This window comes from Gobius niger (genome assembly GCF_951799975.1).
Source record: "Gobius niger genome assembly, chromosome: 7".
In the NCBI taxonomy this organism is placed as follows: domain Eukaryota; kingdom Metazoa; phylum Chordata; class Actinopteri; order Gobiiformes; family Gobiidae; genus Gobius; species Gobius niger.
The window spans coordinates 20,184,580-20,207,049 of NC_136858.1; the positions used below are offsets into that span (position 1 = coordinate 20,184,580).

Consider the following 22,470-nt stretch of genomic DNA (forward strand, 5'->3'; position numbering starts at 1 on the left):
GACAAGCGTCCCCTCCGTATGCACACTCTGGCTAATGGCAAATGCGTTAGCGCTGCACATACACCCCAAGCACCATCCCTACCAAATGCCTTTTGCTTGAATTCACATGCAAATTTGTGTGTGTCCATCTGTGTGTCTGTGAAATGTTCAAGCACTTTGGTTGGACATGATATGCCATTAGCATCAAGGCAGATTTCAATAATTCCGCCAAAATACACAGAGTCCTGTAATTTTGCGCCTCTCTCATTTCTCCCTGACGTGGATGTGGGCGAGGGGGGTCGAACGAGAGAATGACATGCTCCGAGACAGAGAGGGTCAGAGAGAGAGATGTGGACAAAGATGGAAAGAGAGCGAAGAGGGGAGGAGAGGACAGACAAGGGAAACATTTTGCCTGTCATTGTGTGCAAAAAGCAGAGCAGCCAAACTGATGGTAATTGGGTCTTCGATAGGCTGAAGGAAACCCACCGTAGCATTCTGAAAATGGACGGCTAATGTGGTTTTGCCCAAAGTGTAGGGGGGGGGGGGGGGGGGGGGGGGGGGGGGGGGCTGTGACAGATTTGGGGACACGCACAGACACACCAAAGAAATGCGTACACTGTCACAATCCTTATGAATTTAAGCTGAAGTACTTTTAGACTTATTGTCAAGGAACTAATGAACTCCTCCTACCATCTCCATTTTACATTTTAGACTAACCCAGCATAGAATAAATAGCTTCACTCTTCATGCAGATTTACCTTCCACTTGGCCATTCGTAGCGAGGGCTTTAATCAGCACCATGTATTTATTGGTGTCCAAGGCCACAGATGAATCCATGCGGCTCCTACAAAGACAATAATAGATTCAATACATAAATACATTCTTATAATAAATGCAAACCATCGAGGTACTTTACAGCCCTACTGTTAAAATAGGTGGATAACAAATAGCACACGTGAGAGGTTTGATGGACTTTGCAGTGTTTTTAAGTGGCTGCCCCTTGCATTAATGTCTCCCCTAATACCACTCAAGTTAAACTTTAATGCGCTGCTTGTGGTCACGGTGCGGACTGCGCGAGTATATTGTTCCCGAGTCTGCGTCTGAAAGTACGCACATTTCCCTCTTCAGGTTGAGCGCCTCTTCTACATTCCCTTGGCGGCAGCACAGGTTGATAAGAATGGCGTACGACGGAATAGTCATCTCCCCTTCGTGCTGCTGCTTCAGCTCCAGGGCACGCTGCAGGTTCTGGACGAAGACACAAGGCCTCAGAAAACAAATACAGTGGTTTAGACGCACATTTCTTTAAACGCATTACCTCCTCAGCTGAGAGAGCTTGAAAAATCTGTTTCAAAGTGGTGGACAAAGGCTTGTTCTCAGATTTCAGCTCCTCTAGTTTCTTCTCCAAAGTCAACAGCTTATTCTCACTTTCCTTTAAAACATCAATTAACAATAGTAAACGATATGCAGTGCTTACTGAAAGAAAAAAGAAGTAAATTCCAAACTTACAGCGACACGAGCGACAGCTGGTGACAAATCACTGGACATTTTCTCTTTAGGATCCACCAAAGCAAGAACATCCTAAAATATGAACAGTGACATCAGTGATAACACCTTTTTAACCTCTTAACCTTAAGCGCATTTTCTCCGGTTCAGCTATACCCAAATCTAAAAGGTTCTTGACTGGAGTTTATAGCCTATAGGCCGGTGTAACGACTCATTTGAAAGATCTACAAAACTGATCTAAATGGATCTTTTTCTTTCTTTTTGATCACTTTTTTGTCACTTTTTGTGGCTCTTTCATTGCGGGTTAATCCAATTTTTGTACATTTTTATAGTATTTTTGCCACTTTTTGATTCATTCATTCGTCATTCTTTTTTGTTATGATTTTGTCTTTTTTTGTTGTTGCTTTTGCTGACTTTTTTTTTGCATTTTCTTCACATTTTTGGATGCTTTCTTGTTTGTTTTGCTCCGCGTTTTCTTCTTGTTCTGTTGCTATTTTGACGCTTTTTTCAAGATTAGATTTGAGGGTTAAGAGGTTGAGACATACAATAGTCTTGGTTTATTTCAAAGGTACCTTGATGAGTTCTGGGACATGGTAGGCTTCTAGAAGGTTCCTGATGCCCCTGTAGATGTTTGCTGAGATGGTTATATTCTGCGGGAAAAAAAAACATATTATTTATCGTATTGTACTACACAATCAATGAACACAAGCCCATGATTTATAGTTTTCATTCTTTGTACGACTCTTTGGGAACAAACTCTCCCAATCTATAACAATCTTGTTTTTAAACACATTTTCTGTTGTAATGTCTCGCAGCCAAAGAGGACCCTTAACCTCAGAGTGCAGAACATGGTTTAATCCTCCAGGACATGTCTAACTGTCCGAATCAGACTTTTACCCTGATAAGCCCGCGAGGAGGCGGCAGTCCTGTGGCGAATAATCTGTGTCAACATTGCAAATAATCCCCGCTCAAAGTTCATAAACTGGCTCGAAGCGGGACGTGGTTAAATGATCTAGTGCTTGTACCTGTTCCCGCAGCTGACTGAAGTACTTTCTCAGTATGTCTTCTTGCGCCTGGGCCTGCTTCTCTGGCATGTTTTCAATCAGGTTGTACAAAAAGAAGGCAACCGCTTCTGGATGAGGGGAGACACACAAAAAAGAAGGGATTCGTCTCTCGGGAATACATTTCATTTGGCACCGTGTCAGTCACTTGGCGAATTTGCGCGTTTATACAATTTTTCTGTGACCTCTACTGTTGTGCTGACGGAGGCGGCTTTCAGACCGTTTGGGAGTGTGAGAGAATGTGCGAAAGCTGGCAGTGACAGCCTCCTCCTACTTCAGCAGCAGCACACAGCGCCATGCGGCGAACAGCTAACTGGATGTGACATGGATAACAGTCTCCATCTCTTCCACCAGCAGACACACACACACACACACACACACACACACTGCAGCTCGACTACTGGGACCAACTCACCCACAAGCGCACACACAAACATGGGGCAGGGGTCAGAATTATACATTTTGGATGAAATCGATTGGTAAAGTCAAAAGTTCTATTATCGTCATTTTGAATTTCAAAAGTAATTCACAAAACAAAATTGTTTTTGGTCATCATAAGCAGAACAAAAAAGCCATCAATCAAATGAAGAGGTTTTTTTTGGACTAAAATTATTTAAATTAGTACATTTAAAATGTTAAAATATTTCACAGTTGACAATGACAATTTCCTGAAATGATGATATGTCAAAAAAAAAATCTAGTTTTTCCTTTAATTTTAAGTATTTAATTTCAAAATAAATAAATATGGCTTTTACTAATACGATTCGTGATTCATATGAAAGAAAAAGCTTTAACAAATCAACACTTTCCACTTAAAATAGTTTCCATTTCATTCCTTATTCTTGAGAGAATGGCAGCATTTTGTGAAACAATTGCAAACTTGACTAAGACACATTTTTATACTTTTACTACTCAGCGCCGAGTCAGCAGCTCATCTCTATTTCCAAACACCTACATTTAAACACATGGGCTTTATAATGCAGAACGATCAGTCAGCGGTTTACTACCACCGAGACGGTCCAGATTCAAACACACAGAGGAAGCCTATGCAGAGGAAGTGTGCGTTTTTCTGTCATCCGGATTATAGCCACAAGGTGACTGGAGATGCACTTGTCATGCCCAGAGTTAGATCTGTGATAGATGATACATAAGGAGACACCCACACGCTTACTTCTCTTTGCACCGACCACACATAAGTTGCTTACAAGGACACTGTCAGTTTGGAAGTCGTCAGTGACATAGGATGGATTCGAGTGTTTACCGGCAGGCTTGGAGTTTTCACCGTGGAAGCCCTGATTTTTGAACAGCAGCTCCGTAATCTGTGACAGTGAACAAAAACATAAAAACAAATTTAATCCAAATGCAGAGATTAGACAAAGTTATCAGGACAAAAGAAATGCATAGGTCTTTACAGATTAATTTTCCAGACCGTCTTTAAAAACTTGTGCCATACATGAGGATTTACATAAAAGCAAGAGAGTTTATAGGTTTGTCGGTTCACATAATATTTAGCACAACAGTAACATCACGTAGTAAACTGAATGTACTTGCATAACAACATCATAAAGGCATTCTGATTTATATTTCTTAAATACATACTATAGTTATCATTTGAATTTGTCAAAACTAGAAAATAGTGCTCCATAGTCCATGTCTTACCTTGACCATGCTCTCAACATCAGATGACCTGTAGGGGGCAGAATAGGACAAGACATGAGCGCACAGTTAACTAGATTTAATGAGTACCAGCATCTAAAATCAGCATTCTTTGGATGGATGTGTGTAACAAGTAATCTAAAACTGATATCCTTGATTTTAGAAATTCTAATGAAAACAAACAGGGTAGATGTATTTTTATTCATTCAATCCCCAGAACGTTTCTGAGGTGCCGTGTAACTATCACTGTCACATAACTGTCATGTTCCTAAGTGACTGTGTACAGTAAATCCATTAGGAAAAGACACTTCACTTGTTCTGTGGGATTGTAAAGTAAGAGTAAAGACAGCAGGACAAAAGTCTGGGAAACCACAACACACACACGCACATCCTCAGACGCACAAAGCTAAATGATGACAATGTGTGACATTTCTGGTGTCGTCAGCTCGCTGGCAGACGAAAAGGAGAGTCGAGGAAAGGGAGAGGCCATGAAAAGAGTAGAAGAGGTCTTTAATGATTAAATTATCCCCTGACCTTGTCTTTGACAAGAGGCCATCGCTACAACACAGTGTGCACTCACATACACAGACTTTCCCTGTGACAAGACCAATTATGACCCTGTCAGGAAACCTAACAGTCAGAGGGTGCGTCCGAGTGCCTGTGGTGGAGTATATATGGGCGGCACAGTGGCGCAGCGGTTAGTGCTCGTGCTTCACAGCAAAGAGGTCCAGGGTTCAATCCCCGGACGTGGCCTTTCTGTGTGGAATTTGCATGTTCTCCCTGAGTCTGTGTAGGATTTTTCTGGGTACTCCAGATTCCCCTACCACTAAAACATGTACACTAGGCCAGATTGAGTGTGTTCGAGATGTGAGTGGGGGACAACGGATGGAAATTAGCCCATGGCTACAATTCCCCTGTGTGTTCATTAACTACTGCACAGTCCCAACCAAATAAACCAATAAGAATGGACAGAAAAGAACCCCAGAAAGGGAATTTCAATTACAATTCAGAAAGGTTATATCCGCAAAGTGAATATATTTTTAGTATCTACAGCTACCGCACTAAACGGCCGGTAGGAGATGAAACAGACAGCTGGCGAAATGACAATTCATGTTTAACAATTACTTTCAATTTATTTTAACTCCATTATTAAGAAATACATATATACATAGATTTAAAAAGATAAATTAAGTAAAGGGTTGTTTAGACAAATGTTTAGCAGCAAGTTCACTGGTTGTATTTAATATTTCAAGTTGATTCCCACTAGAGACAGAAGTCAGCACTTTCCGCTCACCTCCAGCTTTGCTTTGGGCCCAGACTGTTTTGAGTGGGCGTGTCGTGTTATGTTGTAAATATTCATAAAGACCCCTTGACAAAAGCCCAATGGTCAAAAGCTGGGCTGGCTAAGGTCAACTGTGTATTTATGTGTTGGGAAGTAAAAAAGACAAAAATATGTAGGGCTTTGAGTACAGGGGGGGCAACGATGCTGGGCATCTGTTAATTTACATATGTCCCACGGTGCTTTGGGGCAGCGGCCAAGGGATGATTGCCTCCATATGCATGAGGCGTCCATGTATGTGAGTGTGAGGTTTTCCCTGCAGCTGGCCACACGCACAGACACTAGAGATGTGTGATAGGCTGCACATGTCATACTCATAGCATAAGCTGTTACTGTGACCTCCATAGTACTACAGGCTACCCTTAACGGCCATGCAGTCCTTATAAGGCAGAATTTGTGCAGATATGGCACACAAAACTTTTTGGGCAAAAACAGGAGACGACTATCGACTCACTTTCTGAATCCCATGATCAGGCTGTTACGGAAGGAAATCAGGTCAGGTGTGGGGGAGGACTCATCAGATACTGAAATGAAAGAGAATGGAATATATGAGTGGAAGCAATAAATGGTTTGATGAAAAAAAACAACGTAATTTTAAAATATTTAACGGCAAATTATATTCCAAAGTAAAAATTACAAATACAAAAAAACATATATTGACTCCACATGTGAACAGTTATCTTAAACATACAAGTAATTGCTGCCAAATTCAATTAAATATTCATGTATGTGAATAATGTTTAAAACATAAAGAGCAGAATTTAATAAGGGGACATACTATAGATCCAGGTCTAAATTGAGACCTAAACAAGAGAAACTAAAGCTTTTCATAATTAATCACCTCCTCGATCTTGCCTTCTGTCAGAGGAGGCGCCTGGTGCTCTGCTCTTTACATATTCACACAAACTAATCTCTTAAAAGGCCTGATGAGCACACCGGAGTAAGTGAGCAAACGCTGTGTATGTTAATGCAGGACCAATTAGCCCGCAGGCGCAGCACCGATTTTGTATGACAGGCGCACTTCCGTAGATGTGGAATGTGTGTGGAAATGTCTTACGTAAAGTGTAAAGGCCGGCCAGGTTTTGGAAGGCCAATGCACGGAGCTCAGAATACAAGAAGCCATCTGACTCCAGTGAGACACCAGCATCCTACGAGAAAAAACAACACCAGACATTACAATGTAGAATCTCAACAGCATTAAATCAAGAAAGGCAGAGTTACCTTAAGAGACTGCTGGGCCTCCCGTATGCTGGGAAAGGCAGGGAGGACATAGGTTGAGAGAGTCTCTATATCCGGGGCCACACCAAGACCGTCCATGGCCTTCACAATCTCCACCACAGCTGGACAGCAACAAAAAAGTCATTTGAATCAAGCATAACCAGCGACTTGGGTAAATTAAGAAACACAAAGTTTATCTAGTAAGAGTAGGCGCGTAATTTATTATTAAAACCCTGTTTACCTAGATTTGCATGCACGTACATGTTTCTTTACATGCATAGGCCTCCAGATGGGCCCTTATTGAAAGTTGCACTTGGCTAAAAGTGCGTCCTCTAAACAAAGTTATTTAAGTCAGACCAAATTAACATGGGCATCAACACACACTTGGCATGAAGTGGGCTCTTCCACCATCACCATTCTCTAGGGCCAAAACCCAGGGGTCTCGCCCGGGAGAGTAGGGCAAAAGGACATGCATATGGAACAGCCCCTCACACACTCAATAAGCCTAAAGTCTGTGTACATATGGACGAGATCCTTTACGCATGTAAACATGGCTAATATATGGAAATGGACCTAATTGACAAACAGTGGGATTTTCAGTAATAAAGTTTTATGACAAAAATAGTAAGCACCAATGCACCTTGTTCTCATGTGAACCTTTGAAAAACTAGCCTAAGTGCTTCATGAGTTGACACAACTCAATACTCTGTATGCGTTTACCACATACACATTTATAGCCGCTCTCTGTTGCTGAGCCTCCTGGGACACATGTGTTCACCTGGCAGTCTCTCACTGAAGATAAATAAATGATGAGAGCTGGGCTTTTATATGCCATTAGAACCTGCATTAACCCAGGTAGTGGCTACCTGAGGCACTCTGTCCATCTAGCCATCCATTCAGCTTTCCCGCCATATCACTCATTCACCAGGCCCTCTCACTATCAGCCCAGCCTGCTCTCAAGAAACAAGTAAACAAACAATCTTCCCCTCTCTTCTCAATGGGAAGATCCATCCATTCTGCTGTCCTGTTGTCCATTCTTACCCCTAATCGCTTTCATCCCAGCTTTTTTTATGAACGGGAAGAGGATGTACCTGCCTTCCTTTTGAATAATCCATAAACTGAGGAAAAAGTCAATGAAGAGTAGGAAAACATGTGGCAATTTGCCCGTATTTTTAGTTTTGGTGATCAGCACTTTTAGCTACCTACAAAAAATGTGTTAATATAAACTTTCAAAGCAAGGGTTACAGGTTTCAAATAGAGTCTTTTATCAGAGAAAAACCATTATGACTGCAGTCCATAACTTTAGATCTTTTGGTATATCATTTGCATCCTTGTCCCTCAAGGTCATTGTTCGTCCTGAGGATGTGAGTAAGCCCCTCTGCTCTGTGTCCTGTCTGAACAATTTAAATACAACACTGGATGCATAAGAGGACCAGCAAGAGCCTCTGCAGGTTGCTCAGCACTGAGCCTGACATACCATCAAGCCAGGGAAGTATCTAAGCAGTGAGTTAAGCATGGCACTGGTCACAAGATATCACCATCAGATTCATATCTCCAGGTTAACTGTCACAGACGAGGAGCGCTCAGGAGAGGGAAACAGGAACCGGTCGCTGTCATCTCAGCCGGCCTCGGACATGAGTACCTGTCACTTCCCCTTTCCCCACCGCTGCACCATCTGTCTACAGCTTTCCTCTTCTTCTGCAAAGGTAGACTTTACATGCTCAGGGACGATGTCAAGAAAGTACAAGGGTGCACAAGGATCTTTTTGGAGCAGGACTACATTTTCAATTATTTAATTCAAATGATCAAATTTATAAGGCAAGATTCCCTGTCAGCCCCACACTTTGGAAAAAGAGTGTTGCCACAGAAAAAAAACATATGCCAACTAATTATGCAACTCACTGGTTGTTATGTTAAAATAAAGATGGATAGACGGGGCACATGGGAGCGTTGATAAAAACAATTGATATATTAGAACATAGTAAAAGCATAGAAAGATAAAAACAATGATAAAAAACAAACAGAATCTACAACATAGGCATCACGTCTCTCTCATTGTGTCAGAAGCGATAAGACAGCGTGTCGCAAAGACTGACAAGCAATGCCTTGCTGGCGGCAGGTGGGATGTACAGGCCAGCATATGCTTCTACTACACCCGCCAAAACCACACCTCATCAAATGTGCCTGACCCCCCCTTCTGCTTCACTCCGAACCACTTTCTTCCTCCCATTGCTACCCTTCATTTCCGTGGCTCAGACCGGATTTACCCGCTAGTGACACCTGTGGACAAAAAGTGACACGGCGCTTAATATTTCATGGGCCGTGCACAGTGGGGCGCGTAATCCAAAGTGAATTCCCTCAGAGCGCTTGCATTTACATGAAATCAAGTCACTCTGCATCAGTCACATCACCTGCACTGGCCGCCCAAAGTCTCACTCACACATTGCGGAGACACACCTCCCGCAGCAACTGGGCCAATGGGGAGTGAGAAAGAAAAGCAGGGAGGGAAGGTTCGCTCATAGGGCCTAAGGAAAGTCAGAATCAGAAGAGAGTGCTCACGAGTTTCTTTACCCTCAGCATGACTGCATTCTAAACAAAAACAGATGTTCCAGTGATCTTAGGACTGTGGAGCAAATCCTTTTGAATAGTTTAATATCTCTGTGAATGGCTACAAATGTTGGAATAAATAACATCATTCAAAACAAGCCAATAGTCAACCTCAGACAAGACAATCTCCACACTGTGCTCTCCAGTTTCTCATTCCTGCCAGCTCAAATGCTGTCAATTAGCAAACAGGGGAAAATACATAAGTTATTATTAATTCTAAAAACCCCAAAGAGAGAGATGAAGTTCAGCATACGTAAATAACAGCAGAGCCACTGCTGAACACATCTGATGACGTTTGTTTTGTAGTGGTGCTGTAATTCAAAAGGCAAACCACTCTCTTATTGGACGCTCCACTCAACCAGCGGAGCCACTATTGCCCCAAGTCATGACCAGAGGCCAGAGGTACATTTACTCAAGTACATGTATTCAGGTAACTTTTTCAACTAACTGTACCACTTAGAGTAGTTGTATACTTTTTATTTCTACTCGAGTTATATTATTATATAGTATCCGTACTAATTGAGTAAAAATATAGCTATTTCACAGTGGGAAACGCTTCATGTCAACAAATTGCTGGGCAATTTCAACAAAAATAGCAAAGGCAATCACTTTATCAAAAACTGAAGTCACCGGATGTTTAAAAATCTTTGTTACAAACTATACAAACAAAAAAGATTTTCTGAACATATGAATCGATGTGACTTACCAACTCGATTTTTAAATCAAATAGATTTTTTGCCCAGCCCTAAGTTTATGTTTTGTGTAGGATTTCTTCAGAATAATTTCATTCTACAGATGTTTATGGCTTTCTTTAAAATGTGTGGGATTCTCACATTATTTCATTTCTAATAATTTTCTAATTAACACCCAGAAATGCAGAACTCGTATTACTCAAGTAATATTTTCTGCGAGTACATTTTTACTTTTACTTATATTTAGGTAACTTTTTTTCTTTTACTTGAGTATATTTATTTAAAAAGCAACATTAATCTTGAGTAAATATTTTGGCTACTCTACCTCGGGCTGGGACAAAATATCAAGTATCGCAATACTTTCAATACTTGCATTTGGAGGCATTTTTTATCATGCACTTCTTTGTTTTCCATTTACAGTTGCAGCACTTTGAAAAGTGCATTTACACAAAATGTAACAATCTTAAAAGGGACTATAGTATACAGAGTTTTCCTCCCTTTACATGTTCCAACAATGTCCTAAGGTGTAGAATGAGCCCAGACCTGTTCACAACTGCCTCTAAAATCCTGCAGTGTCACTCAAAAAGGTGTTAATTCAGGTCCGAAGTGCCGTCATGCACGAGCTTAATATAGAAGGTGCAGTTGCATGTATGACCTGAGGTGGCAGTAGTGAGTATAAAATGGCTAACTTGCATCTAGCCCCTTTAACACTTCAATAAATGTCATTTGGTTTATAAACTTTGGACACATGACCGTTTTACTTTCCATATTTTTTTCACTTATCATAACTACTTATTGTATTGCAATATCGGATCGGCCCCTGAGTATCGTGATATGTATCGGATTGTGACAAAAGTGTATCGTCCCAGCCCTAACTCTACCCACCTCTAGTCATGAACTGTCAGCATAGCTTCCACCTCAACTCAACCAATTTCAATAAGCAGTAATGAAACTCTCATATCCAATTCAACTGATGAACTTAAGGGCAAAGCATTGAAGAAGTTTGCTGCTGAAATTGTCATAGTAACGGCAGTATCAATAAAAAAGTTGGTCACAGGTCTACGTTAAGCTAGCTTTGTGTGGATGCTAGAGAACGCTTCAGGCTAGAGAGCCTCTTGAAAACACCAAAGTTCACCTGTCACATAACAAAGGTCATTCAGCGTAGTGTTGTCTCGAGTTCACTTGAAACTTGTGCACTTAACAGATTAAATAATAAGACACACAGTAAAATCAGGGCCCACTAATCTTATAATTTTGCTGTTTTGAGCAGTGTTACTGTCAAGCATTTGTGGCCTTGGTATGTATAAAGGAAAACGTGACATTCACATCTGAGTGCTCAGACTGAAAGTTTATCTGTCAAGGGACTAAAAACTTTGCGCTCTATTCCAGGGGCATCCAGAGAGTGTTTGTCTATGTGTATAAACCCATTTTTCTATTCTCCGACCTTCTCATGCTCTTGTGCAAGGATCAGACCTCTCTGCCCTCGACTGCCCCTCCACAGTGAAATCTGTCCCAGTAGGACCACTCAGTGTAGCATTAATATTTGACAAAAACATCCCTTTAAAAGCTCTATCTGGTGCAGAGGATGTGGAAAGTCATATTAAACTGGAGGATTATATGATAGTCCAAAAGGGTGCACAAAACAAAAAGGGTTGGGAGCCACTGGCCTATATGGCACAGTGGTTAGACCAGTTTGCATGTTCTTCCCGCGTCCGTCTTACCTCTGGGTACTCCGGTTTCCCCTACCACTAAAACATGTACAATAGGGGACTGATGGAAATAATCCCATGGCTACAATCCGGTGTGACGTGAGACCCATGCATGTTCATTAACATACGCTGTCCCGACCAAACAAACTAAATAATTAATTAATTAAAAACATATTCAAATTGATCGACTGTGGAAAATTAAAATGCACATGCACAACAAATGTTGACTGAGACTGAAGGGGTTGGTGGGCCCTTGCTCTGCTCCAACTGTACGGCGCATCTTCTTACCAGCAGTGTTCTTGTCCTTGACATGAGCAGTGAGGAGTGGCCAGAAGAAGTGTGGTCTGACTGGCATATTTTGGTCTTTCAATATCTTCATAATTTCTAGTGACATGCCTGAAAAATGTTGGCATTGCATGTATTCATTATCAATATACATCATCGCTGACAAATTGCATAGTCGATAAATGCTTACTAGTTTTCTGGGCTTCCAGAGCACAATACAGCACAAAGGTAAGAGGAGATGTGTGCAGGTTGGTCTCTTGGAGCTCTTTGCAGTATTGTGCAATTTTTTCTAAAGACTAGAGAACCAAAAATCAAAAATATATCATGATATGAACGCAATTCATTTAATGTATGCCCAAATAAATGTCATGAACTATTTTACCAATGTCATGCTCATTAATTACCGTTTCCTTGGTGACACAATGTCTGAGGAAGAAGTTGCCAAGGTTTAGTGAGTCTTGGCTAACATTATCCATTTGCAACGTGGGAAAACTCTTCAGCATGTGGAAGGCAGTGTCTTCCTGTCCATGTGTGATAAGGCTCAAGCACAAATTCATGGCATCTACAATCAAAAGGAAGTTAACCACAATGGGACAAAAAGGCATCAATATAGAATGGAGGAGGTGAAGGAAATGTAACCTGGAATGTAGCCCCTCTCGTGTCTCATACGCTCTATCATTTCTGGGGCATGTTGATGGTGTCCAGCCTTGGCCAAAGTGAAGATAACTTGCATAATGTCTCTGTCCATCAAACTACAGTCTGCACTCTCTGCCGACTCCATGGTCTGAGATACACAAAATAATACAAGTAAAATATTAGTTAAACATGCTTAACTAAACTGACCAGCCAACTATCAAAGTCAGGTGATTTCCACACCAATGCCGTTTAAGTAGATGTAAAACTAAATATCCAACACGAATTTGGGTCAGTGGCAATGTAGACAGAAATGCCTTTCGCCATCTGAGCCTGTTCCTACAAATGGGTACTAGTGTTAGCCAACAGTTCTCCACACTTCTTTGAAATGACGATAAAACATGATGCGCAGGAGATTGATTTGTGTCCAATGTTCATTTGAATCAACAAATCAACCCTGCACTGTTTCTGTGGGCGGCCTGAAAACGGCTTTGTGTCTGTAGTAACTGATTTTCTCTTGACATCTGCAGTCCTATGCAAACTAATGGAAGTAAAGGGGTGGGCACAATTCATAATGGCACCCATGGGACAATCCGAAAAAAGGTAAAAACCAATGAATTGCCAAACTCCGCTTATAAATATCTAAAGTAAAGATCTGTATATTAAATAATTACTGATAGGCTTTGATATCACCCAAATGTGGTCAATGATTAGTCTCGCCAACCAGACCGCTTCTTTACAGAAGAGGGTCTGGCAACACTCCATTGCGCGCTTTCAAAGGAAGTGACGCAGCGATATGGAGCCTACCGACCAATCAGAGCAGCTCCCTGAATGGGCGTCACGTTGTTGCACCTTTGTTTTGTAGTTTTTCAACACAAGCAACCACTTCACGTAATGCTCCGGTATGCTTGTATTCTCAAGTTTTTCTGACATAAACGACAGAAGTCATTTACTGAACTCCCTGTGGCAGGGAGCGCCATTGTTAATGTCCGAATGACTAAAACTTTCTTGTCGCTGTTTCTGTCGTCACATCTGTTATGTTCTCATTGGCTGCTATGCGCTTTGGTTGTCCCACATTAGTCCCGCCTCAAGCAGTAGCTTTTCTACGACAGGGTCGCCAGACTAGTCTCCTGTTTATTAATTAATAAACATTGGAGATTAGTCTGGATGCCAGGCTAGTCAATGATGACTATAGACCCAGAATAGGAGGTCTCAGAGTGCATCTTTGTTATCAAGGGGTTCAGTAAATGTACTATTGATGCAAGCTAGATCAATCCTCTACAAGTAAAAATCTCTTTACGTGTGTGCAGTTAGGAGTTTTATCTCTGAGACCGAGGGTGTAGCAGTAAGGCTCATTTTGTTAAAAATAAAGCACGGCAACATGTGTAAAATCAATCCGAGTCATATGCATATGAGTTGGAAAAAAAACAGCTTCACAAACCGCTTTCAAATTCTCCATGTCGCCGTTTTGTGCATAAGCATTGAGTAGTGAGACATAGGTATCAGGGCCTGGCTCAATTCCAGCATTTCGCATAACAGTTAGGATGTTTTTGGCACTCTCAATGTCCCTGCACAACAAGAACAACATTTTTTTAATAGGCAACACTTTAAAATAGATTCATTTTTCAGTGGAAGGAAAGAAAAAAATCTTCACCCTGCGCAGGCATGGCCAGTGACTAGGGAGTTGAAGACCGCTTCTGTGATGGGCAAGTCTTTGCTCTTCATAAATCCTAATATTGCGCTGCACAAAAACAGTTGGTAAAACAAAATTACTAAAAATAATTCAAGCGGGTACACAAATAGCAAAAGGCTTACCTTGCTCCGTCAATGTCACCGTTTTGACAATAGGCTGCAATAAGTCTCTGGTAGGTAACCTGTAGATAACATAGTAAAAATAAAGGTATAATTTGCAGGTCTTTTGCAAGTGAAATGAGGGCAACTGACCCTATTGGGGAGGACGTTTGCTGCTTCCATTTTTGCCAGAAAGTCCATAGGAGAAAACTTAAATTCATTCTGCAAGTAAACCTTCAGCAGGGCATTGTAATGACTAACATCATACTGTGCACCTGTGAAATAAACAAAATAAGTCGTTTTACAACACATGCCTTCATACATTTTTAATACAGCCAAATAAACAGATGACAGGGTTCCACTGCAGTAAGCTCAATGTTACAATAAGCGTTTACCCAGCTCCTGCAACTTCTCCCAGATGTGGTGGGCCAGCTCAGAGCGCTCTGCAGGAGGAACCTCTGGTAACAGTGATCCGCAGCTGCGCAGTAACAGCAATGCTTGATTACCACTGGGATAACCTGAAAATTTGAGGAAAATCACGAGTCAATATCAACACTATTCAGCTAAAGATTGCAAATTATGTGAAATTTGTTCACCATCACCAATTCATTACCTGCTCTGCAGATGTCATGGAAAATGCGGAGGAGCAGAGTTTTAGTGATGCGACCTGTTCTTCTCACAGAGGTGTCCAACTTGCCCAAAGCCCAGTCAAACTGCTGTGCCTGCTTTGATCGTACAGCTGCACTTGATTCCTCCCTTCTCTCTGTGGCCACCGCATAATTACGCACAAACCCGGATGTATATGGTAACAAACGGCTGAAAGAGAAGAGATAATAAGTAAATAACAATAAGCTAACATAAAAGAATGCTAAGAGGGTATGCTCATTTCAAGATGGCTGGCTTAAGGCCCATAATAATTATACTAATAAAACTAAACTGAACTAGCACAAAGTTAAACTTGGCAGAGTAGTAAAACAGGGCAGTAAAATCACAGACTAATTTGTCTCAGCATCAAAGTGACCCAGTGCATCGTCTCAGTTATGATATAGATGACGATAGCCATCCACTGTCCCACCACTCTGATCAGGGCAGAGATACAGACTTCCCTGTCCCAAGAAAATGTGTACAGGAATTCTTTTGTGCCCTGTGCGTGCCATCAAGGAGCTCAAAAAGTTGTAACCCCTGATGTTGCTCAGTCTGTTCCAGTCCTTTTCTATGGATGAGGTGAATCAGCTGCTGTTGTGTCTGCAATTAACTGATTTTAAAATGAATAAAATATATATTTTTAAAATTCTACTCTATTTAAATATAAAGCGGTGATAATTTTGTGAAAAGGCTCATCTTGCATATTTTCTAGGAGTTTGAAATGGCTATCAATGTGTCACACATATTTGATAAACAAGTAGGCTGCAGATAGCAGCATAGCTACTACCAAATCCATGAAGGGCAATGCACAAAGAGGATATTGGTTCAGTGGAAAGATCAAGGCAAGAACTTCTACAATACATGAGAACATGACCATCATCCTAATTATGACTTACCCCCTATTTTGACTTACACTTGAGGATGATTTTAGGAGTTGAATAACTCATTGAGGGGTACACTCGGCCTGCTTACATACGTGCTAAAACAAGGGCAGTAATAATATATAAATAGATAGACACAAAGCTAAAATGCACATGTGATTTAGAAGAGTAAGTCATTTGAAAGTTATACACTGTGTGTCGAGATCTGTCATTGACCCTCAATGACATTACAACAGCATCACGCGTGGATAGCCTCTCAGCTAAGTTGTAGCCAGATACCTGGTAGCATTTTTCACCGCTGGGAAGAGCTGTCGCGTACAAACTCCAAGCTTTCTACCTCCAGTTGTCCCACTGTACAGTCGACCCAACGGCACTCCGGTTTTGTTGGTCCCTGTAATCTGAAGCAAGCAAGACGGCTTGTACTTAAGTAACCGGGCTGATCTCAACAGCGCAGCCATGTTTTCTGTTGCAGCATGAACAAGCTTCCGCACCACGTGACCATGGGTCAACGCAGTTACAGCGTTTGCATTCATGCCAGTTTATCCGCATTCTTTTTTTTATTTACAGCAGTGCTGTGTCTTTCGTTTATTCGTATTACAAGAAAATACGAGTCCATGGTGTTTTAAATGAGTTTATTTAAGAAATCACAAAACGAAATATTATCAATTAAAACCAAGGGCTTTATAGCTCTTCTACCAATTTACAATTTCCACTTCGTCGCCCTTTCTTCAAATTCTGCTCAACCACAGACTTTGTCTTGGTCATTAATGATTTCTCACTTTCTTTTTTACTGTGTTCATTCCATAACTCAATAGTAATGACATGTATATTATGCCCATTTTCCATCACCCAGGCTTGGAGAAACTCACATTTTTTACTGGCCTTGAAGTACTTCTGTCTTTTAATTCCCTCCTCTCCTTCTTTAGATAATGATGCTCTGGCCTGCGACAGCAATGACCGCAGTTGACTCAGAGCTGACAGACAGTATCCGATTGCATCTGTGCTGTTTCTTCCAGTCAATATGTGACCTACAGCTTCTACTGCTCTGGCAGAGGCATTGGCATCGTCCTTATCAAGGTAGCCTTCACTTAAAATACATTTTTCCCCAGAATCTAATGCCTCTTGTACAGAGTTGAACACTTTGTTAGAATTCAGCACCTCAGACATAGCCAAGATCATGTCACACAATTCATACATGAGAGAGTCAGTGTCTCCATTAAAGAAACACAGAGAGAATGCGTAACCAAAAAGTACATTAATCAGTGAGAAGCCAACCAAAGGAGATGGATTTGAACATAGAGAACTCAACTTTGGGATTTTTGCTGAAACTGAAGGCACACCAGTTTGGGCTGAACCCTGGATGTTGTTTATGCCCCTTTTTTTCTCTTTAACTATAGTACTATCTTTATTTCCTTGCGTCTCTACTGGTAAGTGTTCGACAGCATTGGCACCATCTTTTTTCTCTATACTCATCGACTCTTGGAGCACTTCAATAAGTAATTGTCCACTCTCCTCATGTTCCTCCCACCACGGCTTCCACAGAGAAACAAGCCCACCAAGAAAACCATGTTTAATTAAACCGACAAATTTCTCCTTCTCCTTTTTGTCCAAAAGGCTCCACAGTTGTTCCTCTGAGAGCTCTTCTATGTCCAATCCTTGCAGCCGCTCAGCTAAATCTAGCTCATCTTCATCCTTGACATGTTCATCTTCCAGCCCATCTACATTGTCCCCCGTTTCTATTTTCTGAAGGTTTCTCAAAATGGTCTCAATCTCATCTGCATTTTCTTCACTGGCCTCCTGTAATTCTGCGAGCCTCGACAAAAGTTCAATGGCCTTAACATTCATCCTTGTGTCTTCCGGCTCTTGCTCTGATCCCTCTGACACAAAACCTTCTTCTGTCAACAAACTCTTCATGCCACCTTCTGTATGTTGTGCCTTCTTTCTGAGGCCTATAAGGATTTCTTGCATTTTCTTTTTTCCTTCAGCTTCAGTTTTGCCCATCCCCTTTATCTCCTGAAGAACAGACTCTTTGTAAAAGTCCTCTGAACAAATGGAGTGCTCAGGACTCTTGTAACAGTTCAGGCTGCAGTAAGGCACATTACACCGAGGACAGGTGTATAGGGACGGCTTGCTGGTGCAGAGCATGCACACAGCTCTCCCTTTGCTGTTATCCTGACTGGCCGGAATGAGAGGCACATCTGATGCCGCAGTAGCTTTTCTGGATGGAAATATAATTTCGTCTCCCGACTCCAGATCGGGATCCAAGTCCGTCCATTCCTCTTTCGGGTAAATGTCTGTCAGCAGACTCCTCAAAGACGAAGGCAGTCTTCGTTTAGTCATTGGATTCATTACCGCAGCGATCACACAACGGGCAGGTTCCTAAAGAATACAATAAACACAACAAATTATATTTGACTACACGTATGATATAAATAGACATAATTTAGCTAACAACGATGTCGTGTTAGTTAACACAATTGTGAGGGATTTCCCGAAACAACAAACAGTTCTAAATAGTTTTATCCATCATTTTTCAGTCGTTCGAACCTTAGGTATAATAAAAGTTGTTCTTACTTTTTGTGGAAAAGCACAACCAAACACACAACGTTGGTTTAATGTTGCGTCCGCTTATGATGACGTCACAACAGTCTGCTTTTAAAGGAGCCGAGGCTTGTTGATAACAGGCTTATATTTACTGCAGTGGTAACAGGTTAGTTTGGTTTGACCAATATATGAATGGTTACAAACAAGGTTACAAACATCGATAATCTCTTGGTAAAATACAAATGTACAATATATTTTTTCAAGCAAGCAAAGAGAAAAAGTTAAAGCTTGATTATTGAGTAGTTGCCTAGTATTTTTATGTTATATCTTTCATTAGCCTACCTGTTTGCAGCTCTTAATAATCCATATTGTATTAGTGTGATCCTTGCCTTCTCACTTGTCCACTCAGAGAGTGCATTGCATGGACATTTCCCGTGGGGCTGTTTGCTGTGAGGTGATTGTCTCCTGCAGGGGGTCAAGCATGGTAAAGGTCATGCAGGTGGGAGATGTCAGGTGGCTGTCTACCCCCTACCAGACGCCCGTGCCTGCTGTCAGCCTATAGGGAAAGCATAAAATAAAGGCAAGGTCTGGGGCTGACATGCGTATGCTGCTTTGGTCTTACCCCTCACTGCCATACCAACATTTCTGGTTACACTGCTCTTATGTGATCTAATTTCATGGTGGCATGTGTGGCATTAATGTAGTGTCTAGTGTCTTTCTGCTTACACAATATGGACGTTTTCAACCTTACTCAAGATGACAAATACAAATCCACAACTTAAAAGTGTGCGTGCAAAAAGATACACTCTCCTGCTGTTCAGAAGTCATCTTTAGTTACGTAGACTTTGCATTTAGAAATGGCCAGTGATATCAACTGCTGGCTTAATACACAAAGATGTTCTTTTTGTCTATTTTAGGGTTTGCCTTGTATGCCCTGTGTCTGTCAATATTTATATAATCTTGTTTTGTTCCAGTTTTAGGCAGGCTTTGTAACGTTCTAATTTTATTTCTTGGTTTGGATGTTTGATTCTGTTTGACACAACTAAGTCTGTGGTATTTCCATGACCAAAGACACAAACAAGGTTATTACAGTAGGGTTAATAAAGTGTCTAAAATCATCATCAATCATACAACAAATGTAAATGTACCTCCTCCATCCTTACCATTTTTCATGAATGACCCAAGAAGAGTTGCATGGTCAGCTCTTCCAACAGAAATGCATCAATGGAACTCAATAATTTATCTGGAGTTTTATGTATTATTTACCCAATCTTTTGCACATCCTTCCATTGACCCTGTATCCCACTTCCTGTTCATTCATCAATTGTTATGCTTTGCTAGGTCAGCTTCCTCTTGTGAACACTTTGAATGTGACAATGTGTGTTAAGTGCAATGCAGCATATGATGTGCTAAAATACAGGTAGATGGACTGGAGCAGTAGCCTCTCCATGACCTAAAGTGACAGCACAGAAACAAGAAGAGAAAAGGGTTATATGGCTCTTATGTATTCTCTTTGAGTGTTTGAGTCTTTGGCTTTTACCATATCATTAAAAAATGTGGTTAAAAACAAAAGTGGCACCAAAAAACATTTGGTACAGAATATGGGTACCATTTTTTTCCTTTGATTTTACCAAGGACAAAAAATCTATTTGGTTGTCCTTGCCCGAATAATACATAATGATATTAAAAAAATAATACTTAGAATAAATCTTTTTATTGAAAGTAGAATTTATGTTTGCAAATAATAAATAATACAGCAAATATTGTTCTGGTACCAGTAAAGCCAAGAACCACTGAACCAATGGTTTATAATTTTTTTTTTTAACTGATCCCCTGTAAATGTTTTGTTAGAATATGGTGTGTTTTACTGTATATTTGTTGGATTTAAAGTCATTTTATGTTTTTATAAATTAAAGCTTTGCATTGAGGGAAAGAAAAAATATGCCATAGCTGGAGAACTTCAATTGTCTCTGTACCTCATAAAATATAAATCATAAAATTTACTGTGACCTCTCTATGGTTAATTCATTTAAGAGTCTATCGGGATTAATTTGTAAAACAGCAAAAAATAATCCAAGATGCACTTCATGATGACATCACTATGACATTAAAACAAGTGTTTGCACCAAGAATTTGAGAGAAACGTAATTTTCTTTCTTTGAAGAGAAATTGACACTGAAACTTTTAAAACTTTTAGTATTAAAGAGGGGGTATTATGCTTTTTTCAATCACATAGCACAAGTCTATAGCACACTACAATGATGACGAAACCTTCTGTTGGTCTGTAAATGCAGTAAATTACAATAACTGCCTTGTATAAAATTGCTCTCTCAAAATGGCTGTAGTGAATGTCTTGAAATAGGCCTCTGTCTCCTGACCCTTTCCGACACGCCCCCTCCATACACTGTCTGTGGCATCAGTGGGGAGGGGGTTCTGCTGAGGAGCAGTGGTTGGTTACTCGGCTGGTGACGAAAGCTCGGAGGCATCTCCAGGAGGTGGGGGTGTTCCTAGGAGGACTCAGGCAAACCTATCCCTAAAATGGCTGCCATCAGAGTTTTTACAGATTACTCAAAAATACGTGAATGTGCCAAGGCAACACTTCAGGCATGTTTTTAATGAAGGAATGACATAATGACATGATGTAAAGCTTGAAGAAGTCATTTTTGCATAATACCCTCCCTTTAATGGAATACCCTGTAACATTTTTTTTGTAAAATTCTTGTAAAAATGTATGATTTCTTAACTATCTTTCTCTCTGTTCCAGATCTCCCACAGAAACACACCTGAGACTGCAGTATCACAGTATCACCCGGTCCAACCCCACGAGAGAGAGCGCTGGATCAAGAAAATAGGGGACGTCTGGGAGGGCAGGGAGGTAGGAGCAAAGGAGAGAAGTGTTTCTGTGTCCCAAAGGACCACTGTCTGTCTGTCTGCATCAGGAGGTGAGAATGTGATGGCAGCGGAGACGGGGCAGAGGCATGCCCTCACCACCAGTATGTTTGCAGGGACCTTGTTGAACTGAGGTGTCATATATGTGAAGATGGTGCTTTGACCAGAGTCGATGCTTTAAATCACTGAAATGCCAGGGACATGTGCTGTGATATGTTTCGTGAGTCTGTGTGAATGTGCTTGTTTGCCTTATGGGACCATGGCTGGGGTTTACAACAGTGGCACGCAAAAAATGCTATGGAGAGAGTCACTATTTTTATTTGGTATATTGTCAATCTATACATTATTTCCAACTAAAAGCTCTATCTGTGGAGTTTCCAGACCTCACCCTGTTTCTGCAGGATTGACAGTTGGATGACTGTTGAAACGTTTATTCGATACATCAAATCAAAACAATATTATGCAGCTTTTACCATACCTAATTACGGTATTTGTATAGATGAAAATAAAATAACACAAACACGTCAGTCCAGTTTCTAATGCACGTTAGGCTGTGTTGAGAGGCCACTGTGTCACCCTACATTAATAACCCTTCCACATCAGCCATTGTTTATCACATCTATGTTTTCCCTGTCCACCTTTGCCTCATGTTTGAGGTCTGAGTCACACAAGGCTGATGTATAAGTTGGCTGCAGACACATGAGGAGGGTACCGTTATTATAGCGTAGATATATACACATCATTATATCTGTATTTGGAGGGAAACCCTTTCACGCTCCAACACCTAACAGCCTTCTCTGCATGCTATCTCACTAATTTGATGTCTGTTCAGAGTCATGCCTCTTGTGTTCATGTTAATCTCAAGAGAAGTGTTCTTATTCTTGAGATAGGTTGGAAATATGCCTGGCTGTTATAATCAGCGTTTAAGCTACACTGCATTACATTTCATCCAATAAATAGAATCAATAAATGTTTTTATAAAGCATTTATTTTATTACAGATATTATTAAGACCTTAGGGCGGGCACTTCTCCAGGTC

At 40.9% G+C, this 22,470-nt stretch overlaps 2 protein-coding genes across 3 annotated transcripts in view; both read right to left on the bottom strand.

The window, feature by feature from the left end:
* lrpprc (leucine-rich pentatricopeptide repeat containing) overlaps nucleotides 1–16,482 on the bottom strand; it is a 42,339-nt gene extending 25,857 nt beyond the window's left edge. Inside the window, exons 1-22 of the mRNA XM_079559432.1 lie at nucleotides 16,279–16,482; nucleotides 15,087–15,289; nucleotides 14,869–14,991; nucleotides 14,627–14,748; nucleotides 14,498–14,556; nucleotides 14,337–14,423; nucleotides 14,124–14,250; nucleotides 12,689–12,833; nucleotides 12,454–12,611; nucleotides 12,240–12,345; nucleotides 12,053–12,160; nucleotides 6,760–6,878; nucleotides 6,596–6,686; nucleotides 5,993–6,062; nucleotides 4,203–4,230; nucleotides 3,805–3,862; nucleotides 2,508–2,614; nucleotides 2,055–2,132; nucleotides 1,486–1,557; nucleotides 1,295–1,408; nucleotides 1,094–1,224; nucleotides 738–823 (exon numbers count right to left, since the gene is read on the bottom strand). Coding sequence (XP_079415558.1) covers nucleotides 738–823; nucleotides 1,094–1,224; nucleotides 1,295–1,408; nucleotides 1,486–1,557; nucleotides 2,055–2,132; nucleotides 2,508–2,614; nucleotides 3,805–3,862; nucleotides 4,203–4,230; nucleotides 5,993–6,062; nucleotides 6,596–6,686; nucleotides 6,760–6,878; nucleotides 12,053–12,160; nucleotides 12,240–12,345; nucleotides 12,454–12,611; nucleotides 12,689–12,833; nucleotides 14,124–14,250; nucleotides 14,337–14,423; nucleotides 14,498–14,556; nucleotides 14,627–14,748; nucleotides 14,869–14,991; nucleotides 15,087–15,289; nucleotides 16,279–16,457 — 2,371 coding nt within the window. The 5' untranslated portion in view covers nucleotides 16,458–16,482. The remainder of the gene's footprint in view (nucleotides 1–737; nucleotides 824–1,093; nucleotides 1,225–1,294; nucleotides 1,409–1,485; nucleotides 1,558–2,054; nucleotides 2,133–2,507; nucleotides 2,615–3,804; nucleotides 3,863–4,202; nucleotides 4,231–5,992; nucleotides 6,063–6,595; nucleotides 6,687–6,759; nucleotides 6,879–12,052; nucleotides 12,161–12,239; nucleotides 12,346–12,453; nucleotides 12,612–12,688; nucleotides 12,834–14,123; nucleotides 14,251–14,336; nucleotides 14,424–14,497; nucleotides 14,557–14,626; nucleotides 14,749–14,868; nucleotides 14,992–15,086; nucleotides 15,290–16,278) is intronic.
* A 144-nt stretch (nucleotides 16,483–16,626) lies between these two features.
* On the bottom strand, nucleotides 16,627–19,831 carry znhit2 (zinc finger, HIT-type containing 2). 2 transcript variants are annotated; one of them, XM_079560241.1, is made up of 2 exons: nucleotides 19,707–19,831; nucleotides 16,627–18,378 (listed from the first exon to the last, which is right to left on the bottom strand). In XM_079560241.1, exons 1-2 carry the CDS (start codon nucleotides 19,707–19,709, stop codon nucleotides 16,681–16,683), a joined length of 1,701 nt encoding a protein of 566 aa, XP_079416367.1. In that variant the 5' UTR covers nucleotides 19,710–19,831; the 3' UTR covers nucleotides 16,627–16,680. The 2 variants fall into 2 exon arrangements, with proteins under 2 accessions (XP_079416367.1, XP_079416368.1); XM_079560242.1 differs by lacking the exon at nucleotides 19,707–19,831 and adding an exon at nucleotides 18,574–18,638.
* Nucleotides 19,832–22,470: the final 2,639 nt, after the last annotated feature.